The sequence below is a fragment of the Carassius carassius genome, chromosome 31 (genome assembly GCF_963082965.1).
Source record: "Carassius carassius chromosome 31, fCarCar2.1, whole genome shotgun sequence".
Taxonomy (NCBI): domain Eukaryota; kingdom Metazoa; phylum Chordata; class Actinopteri; order Cypriniformes; family Cyprinidae; genus Carassius; species Carassius carassius.
Genome location: NC_081785.1, coordinates 30,514,488 through 30,524,487, shown reverse-complemented (window position 1 = coordinate 30,524,487; position 10,000 = coordinate 30,514,488). Strand labels below are relative to the sequence as shown.

The window sequence follows — 10,000 nt, the reverse complement described above, 5'->3', positions numbered from 1 at the left end:
ACTCCATGTATGATCCCGTGTTCAAAGCTCATTTCAGACTGAGAGGACGAGAGAAGCTCAATCACCGCTGGTGGGGCGGGCAGCCTGTGAGTCTTGACTCCGCCCACACATGCCTCTCAGCCAATCACAGACGAGACACTTTACATAAGTGTTATAATGTCGTCTGCATGTTTTAGGAATAAATGTGATTCTGTGCTTGAGGTGCAAAGGATGTTTCTTATTCTGTGCAGGTTTCACATGTAAATACTAATACATCGTCCAGCTCAGTTTGGATGGAAAGTGGAGTTGCAAAGTTTAAAGTGGGTTCATGTTTAATAATTTGGAGCGTGTTTGTCTGTTTGTCGTCTCAGATTTGGATCACAGCAGAGAAACAGGGTGTGAAGGCTGGGACGTTCTTCTGGCCCTGGTGAGCAGAGAGCTCAGTCCAAATGTGCTGAATGTCAGGATCATTCATCCTTCTGCTTTATGATACTGGTTTCTAATCATAAATGTTTCAGTTCTACTTGTTAATCCGCTGTTTCTTGAGCAGAGTGTCATTTTAAATGAGGTTTTCTTCTAAAATCAGCGTTCAGTGTTTGGAGCAAAGCTCAGTGTGTCACTGCCAGAGACAAACAACACATGATGCAAACAAAGACCTTTCACACACACACTCTCTTACAGAGACACACACACTCACAGAGTGGCTCAGTCTGTCCCGAGCTTCATGTTCTTCTCTGAAGAGCTTCACTTGTTTGCGCTCTGAAGATGTGTTCAGCCGCTCGTGATGAAGAGCTCTGACGTGTCTGTGATATTGTGTGCAAAGGGCTGAATGAACTCGTCTGTCTCTCTCGTCTGTCTCTCTTTCTCCTTCTCTCTGTCTGTCTCTTTCTGTCTCTCTCTCTCTCTCTCGTCTGTCTCTCTGTCTTTCTCTCTGTCTCTCTCTTTATGTCTCTCTTTCTGTCTGTCTCTCTCTCTGTCTCTCTCTTTCTGTCTCTCTCTCTCTCTCTCTCTCTCTCTCTCTGTCTCACTCTCTCTCACACACACACACACTCTCACACACACACACACACACTCTCTCTCTCTCAAATTCAAATTCAAATTAGCTTTATTGGCATGACTTGTACAGTATTGCCAAAGCATTGGCAATTACATAGGCAATGAACAAATAATCAATAAAATTAAACAGTAAACAAATGTATGAATACATTTATAAGTATCAAATGTAAAAAAAAAAAAAAATATATATATATATATATATATATATATATATACACATACATACATACACACACATATATATATATATATATATACACATACATACATATACACATATACATATCTACATCAAACAATCAAAATATACAATTATTTATCCATCTGAGGTTCCACTGGTTGTCCTCATTTCATGGCATGTAAAGACATACTTTGCAGCAATTATCTCACATTTGGGCATTTCTCCCAGTACGTATGGGAGTTTCTGTGTGTCTGGTATGTTTTCGAATTCAGGGTATATTTGGGAAATGTTTTCAAAGTGTTTTTGTCTGATTGTATTGTATTTGGGGCATGAGGTCAGAAAGTGCAGCTCTGTCTCGATCTGTCCCCGGTCACACTGGGAGCAGAGTCTCTCCTCCGGTGGGAGCCAGCTCTGTCTGTGGCGACCCTTCTCTATGGCCAGGCTGTGTTCACTCAGTCTGTATGTTGTCAATATTTTTCTCAGTTTAGGGCATTTTATTGTTCTCAGGTAATTTGCCAGTGTGAATTCTCTTTTTAGGGTCAGATAGCATTGTACTTTACTTTGTGTTTTGGTGGTTTCTTTCCAGTATTGGATATATTTTTCTTTCTGCTTGTTGCTAATGTGGTGTGGTCTGCTTGAGCTGGCGCTGCTGTCCTGAGGCTGCTGGGCACTGGTGACTGCAGAGAGTCTCAGGACCAGCTGGCTGAGGGGACTCTTCTCTGGCTTCAGCTCCTGCAAGGTTAGGGCTTTGTGATGATATGTCTGGGGGTTAACTGATTTTAAGTGATTGTAAAATTGAATTGATCTTTTTTGTATTTTGAGTAAGAGGGGGTATTGGCCGAGCTCTGCTCTGCACAGGTTATTGGGTGTTTTTCTCTGCACCTGTAGGATGCTCTTACAGAACTCGGTATGGAAAGATTCTATGACTGTTTTGTCCCATTTGTCAAATTCATTATTAAGTTTTGGCCCCCAAATTTCACTACCATATAGAATTATTGGTTCTAGTACAAATTGGAAAATTTTTAGCCAGATTTCAATTGGAATATAGATTTTAATGTTTCTTTTTATTGCATAGAAAGCCCTCCTTGCTTTGTCCCTCAGATCTTTCACAGCCATGTTGAGGTTCCCTGTGTATGTAATGTTGAGGCCGAGGTAAGTGTAGTTTTTTGTGTGTTGTAATTTAGTGGTGTCTAGATAGAAATTGTGTGTAACCTGATTTCTGTATTGTTTCTGAAAGATCATTATCTTAGTCTTCGCTGTGTTTACTGTCAGGGCCCAGGTCTGGCAGAATCTCTGCAGGAGGTTAAGGTGCTGCTGCAAGCCTTCTTTAGTAGGTGAGAGCAACACCAAGTCGTCTGCATACAGCAGAGCTCTGATCTCGGTGTTGTTCAGGGTGAGGCCAGGTGCCGTGGAACTCTCTAACTGGTTTGCTAATTCATTGATATATAGATTGAAGAGAATTGGACTGAGATTGCACCCCTGCTTCACTCCCCGGCCCTGGAAGAAGAACGCTGTTTGTTTGTTTCCAATCTTTACGGCACATTCACTTTTTGTATACATGTTCTTAATCAAATCATATGTTTTTCCTCCAATGCCACTTTCGAGTAGTCTACAGAAGAGGCCTTCGTGCCAGATGGAATCAAAGGCTTTTTGGAAGTCAACAAAACAGGCATATACCTTTCTTTTCTTAATGTTTAGTTCTTGATCAATTAGAGTCTGGAGTGTAAATATATGGTCCGTTGTGCGGCAATTTGGCAAAAAACCAATTTGGCATTTATGTAGAATATTGTGGTCATCAAGCAAGTTGACAAGTCGTTTATTAACGATGTTGCAGAATATTTTTCCCAGGTTACTGGATACACATATTCCTCTGTAGTTATTTGGGTCATATTTATCTCCGGATTTATGAATTGGGGTTATTAAGCCTTTGCTCCAGATGTCTGGAAAAGTTCCAGTTGATAGAATTGTATTGAATAGTTTTAGTATAGCCAATCTGATTTTATGATCCGAGTATTTGATCATTTCGTTGAGGATTCCATCTACACCACAAGCCTTTTTTCCTTTCAGGGACTGGATGACCTCTGCTAACTCTTGTTCTGTGACAGGGTAATCTAGAGGGTTTTGGTTGTTTTTTATCACCGCCTCCAGAGTTTTCAATTTTGTGAGTATCTTGTACTGATCATTATTTTTTGTAATAGTACTGTATAAATCACTAAAGTGATTAATCCAAGTATTTCCATCTTGAATGGCCAATTCATCCTGCTGGGTTTTGTTTAGGTTGTTCCATTTCTCCCAGAACTGGTTGGACTCTAAAGATTCCTCAATTTCACAGAGTTGCTTTTTGTTGTGTTGTTCTTTTTTAGTTTTTAGGGTGTACTTGTATTGTTTCAGAGTGGCCTCATATTTACAGCGTATATTGTGGTTATCTGGGTCCCTATGCTTTTCATTAGATAATTTCCTTAAAGTTTTCCTTAGGTTTTTGCATTCAGTGTCAAACCATTTGTTACTGTTCATTTGTTGAAGTTTTGGTTTGGAGGCTTTCAAATTAGACAATGAAGCCAAATGATGAAATATTGAATTGATTTTGTCCACAGCTGAATTTACACCAGAACTATTCTGGGGAAATGTTTCATTTATAAATAAATTAGTTAAATCATATATGTTTTGATTTTCCAGTGCCTTTTGGTACGCGCCCACGCTGTTTGGGGTCCATCTGTATGAGTATGTGCTGTTGAACAGTTCACAGGCACTGGGGGCTCTAGACTTAGACTGGGCCCTTTGAAGATATAGTGTGATTTTGCTGTGGTCTGAGAGGGGTGTGAGGGGGCTGACTGTGAAAGCTCTGAGAGACACTGGATCTAGATCTGTAATGAAATAATCTACCACACTACTGCCAAGAGCTGAGCTGTAAGTGTAGCGACCCAGAGAGTCCCCTCGTAGCCTGCCGTTGACTATGTACAGACCCAGTGTACGGCATAGCTGTAAAAGCTGCACACCGCTTGTGTTGGTAAGCTTGTCAAAGCTCTTTCTAGAAGGACATTCAGGGAGGGGGAAGCAGGTGCTTCCAGGTAAGTGTTTGTCTCCCTGGGTGTTCATACTGTCAGCTCTTTCCCCTGTTCGAGCGTTCAAGTCCCCACAGATTAATACATTTCCCATGCTTTTATAATGGTTAATTTCCTCCTCAAGAATAGAGACGATATCTGGGTTGTAGTAGGGGGATTCTGATGGAGGTATATAGATGGCACATATGTAGACATGTTGCTCAGCACAAATCATCTGTTTGTTAAGTTTCAACCATATATAAGATTCTTCTTTTTTAATTACTGTGATGGATTGGCTCAGTTCTGATTTACACCATATAATCATGCCTCCTGAATCTCTGCCTTGAGTTATTGTGGGATTTTTTGTTGATGATATAATGATCTCAGTGTAGCCGTGAGGACGACCAGTGGAAATATCTTCTCTGCACCATGTCTCCTGTAGAACTATGATGTCAGAGTCTTTTAACTCTCTATTAAAATCTGAGTTTCTGCTTTTTAAACCAAAAGCTGATGATCTCAGACCTTGAATGTTCCAACATGTTATTGTAAACGATTTCATCTCCAAGTGTAATCTGTTCAAAAATTAGACAAACACCTTATATCCTAACTAACACCTAATAGTAAACTAGATATTAAAACAATATAATAATTATAATACTAGTAACAAACGAGAAGAAAAAATAAATAAATAAATAAAAGGAAAATATTGTTGTAGGTAAATTAACAAAATATTAAACTTTGAGTGACATTTTATAATGTATCATGTGTGAGATATTGTTAAGAATTGTCCATTTAAAATGATATCTAATATGCTATACTATGAATTATTGATTTGTCTAAGAGGCCTCTGCTCTTCATCCTGACGCTATATGAGGCGAGAGCAGAGCAGGTTTAGCATGTGTAATATGTCTTTGAGTTCACCAGAGGGGGGTGGGGTTGTGGCTCTTCTCGCCGCTGTGGCGTAGCTCAGTCCAGTAGGCTGCTGCTCCTGTAGTCTTGGCTCTGCCGTTGGGATGAGGGGGGGTATAGGACCTCCAGGCTGGGGGGCTCTCTGGCTGGGTATCGGGGGCCAATGTTGTGTTGGCTGTGGGTTGTGATGTTGGTGATGTGGTGGGTTTGGTGGCCTGGCCGTCCTCTCTGATGGCCGGGGGTGGGTGTATGGTGGAGGTCTGGATGGTCTGGATGGTCTTGAAGGTCTAGGAGGTCTGCGTGGGGTCTGTGTTGTGTGGTTACCCCTTGGAGTGGTAATAGGGCTCCTTCCAAGAGCAACATCCTTCAGGGTCCTAGCTAGGGTGGGGACTGCATTTCTGTGTAGGTGTATGTTATCATACAGGCAGTCCAGGTGGAGGGTCGGGTGGTGGGCTAAGAACACGTTGGGTTTGAGGGCACAGTCCCTGGAGAGGCTGATATTCACTCTGTGAATGGTGTGGGGGTGGGAGTCTCTCCTGTGCAGCAGCGTAGATATGACTATCTTGCTGGTAGGGAAATTTGTGGATGCTTGCTCAATGACTCTCCTAAGAGAGTCCGCCAGTCTGTCTTGCTGGGTCCTTAAGTCGTTGGTGCCTGTGTGAATGATGATGTGGCTAGGTGAGCCTAGCTCAGGTACTGTTAGCAGCTCCAGGGCTCTCCTGGTGTTGGGGCACCAGATCTTCTCCGTTCTGTGCCTTGGGAATAAGGTCTTTTCATTTAGGAATTTTCCATTAGAGTCCATGAGGAGGATAATGTCCGCCCTTCTGCCTGTGTGTGTTTGTTCATTCTCAGCTGTCGGGTCTGGATGTGGAGCTGTGGTGGTGGTTTCAGGTCTACAGCTCCTAACTGGAGTCTGGTTAGAGGCAGGACCTAGGACAGGTGCCGGGTTGTGACTGGTGTCTTGGCTTGGGATGTTTGTATGGAGGCAGCTCGTGAGAGGGAGGGAGTCTTGGAGGAAAGGGCTGCGTTGTCTTCCAGCAGGTGTAGTGGGAGTTTGGTTGGATGTGGTCTGGATCTGAGAGGTGGGCACAGGGGGTTGTGTGGGGTTCAGTCTGGCTTGTAGGCTGAGCCTGTCCTGTAGCTCTTCTCTCAGAGTAGCCAATTCAGTTCTGCAGTTGTCTCTGTCTTTCCTAAGTTCTTCCATCTCCTCACTGAGGCCATCCAGCTGTCTTCTCTGACGATCTAGTTCTTGTTGAAACTCTCTCAGCTGTGAGTTGACACTGTCCAGTTCTTTTTTGGCCTGGAAGTCACTGACGGTAGGTGTTGTAGGCTGCTGTTGGTCCAGCTGCTCTCTGATCTGTACCAGTTCTATCTCCAACTGGGAGAAGTGTTCTCTCATGATGTCCAGGGCCTCAGAGTGCTGTAGCAGGGGAGGATCGGTGTCATCGTCAGGCTGTGTGTCTGGAGGAGGGACAGAACAGGAGGCTTTGACTCCCAGGGTTGGTGCGATGCTTGCGAGGACCTCCTTCTCCTTCTCAGCTCTCAGTCTCTTTGAAGCGGTTTGGAGTGTAGAAAAAGTTGTGTGCTGTATTGAAAATGATGCTTTGAAATTTGTTGGAGTTTTTGAGTAATTGTGATTTTGTAAGTTGTACCTGAATTTGTGTAGTTAATAAATATGTGGTTAAAAATCAAATCTCTCACACACACACTCTCTCTCTCTCTCTCCCTCTCTCTCTCTCACTCTCTCTCTCTCTCTCTCTCTCTCTCTCTCTCTCTCTCTCTCTCTCTCTCTCTCTCTCTCTCTCACACTCACTCTCTCTCTCTCTCTCCCTCTGTCTCTCTCACACTCACTCTCTCTCTCTCTCTCTCTCTCTCTCTCTCTCTCTCTCTCTCTCTGTCTCTCTCTCCCTCTCTCTCTCACACACACACACACTCTCTCTCTCTCTCTCTCTCTCTCCCTCTCACACTCACACACTCTCTCTCTCTCTCTCACACACTCTCTCTCTCTCTCTCTCTCTCTCTCTCTCTCTCTCTCTCTCTGTCTCTCTCTCTCTCTCTCTCTCTCTGTCTCTCTCTCCCTCTCTCACACACTCTCTCTCTCTCTCTCTGTCTCTCTCTCCCTCTCTCTCTCACACACACACACACACTCACTCTCTCTCTCTCTCTCTCTCTCTCTCTCTCTCTCCCTCTCTCTCTCTCCCTCTCTCTCACACACACACACTCACACTCTCTCTCTCTCTCTCTGTCTCTCTCTCCCTCTCTCTCTCACACACACACACACTCACTCTCTCTCTCTCTCTCTCTCTCTCTCTCTCTCCCTCTCTCACACACACACACTCACACTCTCTCTCTCTCTCTCTCTCTCTCTCTCTCTCTCTCTCTCTCTCTCTCTCTCTCTCTCTCTCTCTCTGGAATTCTGGGAGTTTGCACGTGTGAGAGTGGTGTTGGGGGAGCGAAGTTTGAGTGGTGGACTTTCACCTATTTCCTTTTTTTTTTCCCTTTTCAACTTTTTTCTGCATGGTTTGGTAAGTGTTTATTTTTCATTTATTGTTGCTGTAACGGCGAGTGTTTGTGCGGAGGGATGGCGTCTCAGGCTGAGGCGCTGTCCTTGCGTAATGGTTTCAGGTGTGTGCCTCCTGATGGGGTAATGGTGGAGGATGTGCTTGTGGCGACAGGAGAAGCGGTAGGCCACGAAAATATTTCTTCTGCCTCTCGTATGAATAAGGCTGTTGTAGTTTTTCTGAAAACGCAGAATTTCGTTAATCAGATAATTGAAAATGGCCTTATTATTAACGATGATTTAGTGCAAGTCACTCCACTCATTGCGGCTTCTTCAAAAATCACGGTTTCAAATGTGCCGCCGTTCATAATAAATGACGCGTTGGAGCGTGAGCTAGTTCGCTTTGGAAAAATTGTTAGTCCGTTTAAAACGATTTCTCTAGGGTGTAAACACCCGGCTCTAAAACATGTGATGTCGTTCAGGAGGAATGTCAACATGGTTTTAGATTCTCCGGAGAGAACGCTAGATATATCTTTTCGCGTTAAACATGAAGGGAAACCGTATATGGTTTATGCAACAACCGGTAATATGAAATGTTTTGAATGCGGCGTTGTTGGGCATAAACGACATGCGTGCCCACATAAAGAATGCGAAGTTGAAGGCAATGGTTTGGGATCAGAAATTGATGTTACTTCTCAAACTGTGGTTACCCAAGAGATTCGGGGTGAGATTGAGCGACTTCCTGAGGTAAGAGTTTCAGAAATGAGTGTGAATGCTCCTGAGAATACTCTAACAGATAGCGAAGTGAGAACAACAGTGACCGTTTCTGATCTTGGTAGTATTGCGATCGTCAATATGAACGGAGAAAATGCTGAAATACTGAATGTTGAAAATGTCTTGCATTCTGTACCAAGCACGAGCGGTATCCAGGCTATGTCTTGTAGTGTAGAGCGTGTGGTGGAGAAAGAGCAGATGGAGTTGAGCTGCATTAAAGAAGGCAATAAGAGTGGTTTGAATGAAAGTTTGTCAGATGAGGCTGCATCTATGCATGACACTGATTTATGTTCACAGGGAGATTCTATAGGTGAGGCGGACTCTCAAGAGTTCTCACAAGATGATCCCTCATTGTATACTTTAGAGGAGATTAATGCTTTTCTAGATGATACGTTTGGGAAGCAAGTCAATGTGATAGATTTTTTTCCAGATATTGAGAAGTTTGAGAAGTCTGTTTCAGTACATCAAAAGAATGTGAGTCTTGAGATTTTAAGTGAAAAGAAAAGGTTTCGTTTGAAGAAACATGTAACGGCAATTAGAAAGTATAGAAATGTGGAAAAAAGGAGAACGTTAAAGGCTTTGTTTTAGCTGACCATCTCATGCATCACATGGTGTCTCTTTTCATAATGCTGCTTTTATCTGTTTTTCTCCTTTCCCTCTTAAACCTACATATGGATGCTTTAAGAGTAGGTTCTATTAATATCAATGGGGGGAGGGATATGCACAAACGTGCACTAGTATCTGAAATAATAGAGCAGAAAAAATTACATGTCATTTATCTTCAAGAAACACATAGTGATGTAGGAAATGAAGTTGAGTGGGGATTGTGGTGGAAGGGGCAGTACAAATTAAGCCATAAAACAAATTTGAGTGCAGGAGTGGCAATTTTCTTTTCACCTGATTTAAGAGTGACTGTTTTGAGTACAGAAGAACCAATGAATGGCCGTCTACTTGTTGTTAAAGCTGAGATTGATGGGGATATTTATTATTTCATCAATGTTTATGTACCCAATGTAGGGTTTGAAAGATTAATATTTTTTGGTGTGTTAAGTAATGCTCTTAAAAAATGCTTTAATGATGGCAATGTCATAGTAGGAGGAGACTGGAATTGTACAGAGAATTTTTCTGTTGATCGAAATACTGAAGAACCACACATTCAGTCTTCATCTTGTTTATCAAGGTTAATAAGGGCAGCTGATCTTTTGGATATATGGAGGGTTAAAAACCCTGATGTGAGGCAATATACATGGATCAAGGTGAATAATAATAGAGTTACTGCTGCTCGTTTGGATAGAATTTATGTATCCAAACAATTGAGCAGTCAAATTATTGATTGTTCTATTACACCAATGGGTTTTACAGACCATACTTTGGTTTCAATTGTAATAAGTAAATCTCAGAGCTCAAATAAGTCTTCTTTTTGGCATTTTAATATTAGATTGCTTCAAGATAAAGAATTTTGTAGGTATTTTGAAATATTTTGGCAACAGTGGAAAATGAAGAAAAGTAGTTATGAAAATCTAAGACAGTGGTGGGACATAGGAAAAGTGAATATAAAAA

At 42.3% G+C, this 10,000-nt stretch overlaps 2 protein-coding genes across 2 annotated transcripts in view; both read left to right on the top strand.

Annotated features, from left to right (window-relative positions):
• LOC132112159 (ectonucleotide pyrophosphatase/phosphodiesterase family member 2-like) overlaps positions 1–488 on the top strand; it is a 9,636-nt gene extending 9,148 nt beyond the window's left edge. Inside the window, exons 8-9 of the mRNA XM_059519741.1 lie at positions 1–86; positions 351–488. The exon at positions 1–86 is cut by the window's left edge and continues 34 nt beyond it. Of these exons, the coding sequence (XP_059375724.1) occupies positions 1–86; positions 351–410 (146 nt within the window). The 3' untranslated portion in view covers positions 411–488. The remainder of the gene's footprint in view (positions 87–350) is intronic.
• The window catches only part of LOC132111963 (putative E3 ubiquitin-protein ligase UBR7), a 361,771-nt gene that overhangs the window by 325,759 nt on the left and 26,012 nt on the right, over positions 1–10,000 (top strand). The window lies entirely within an intron of this gene.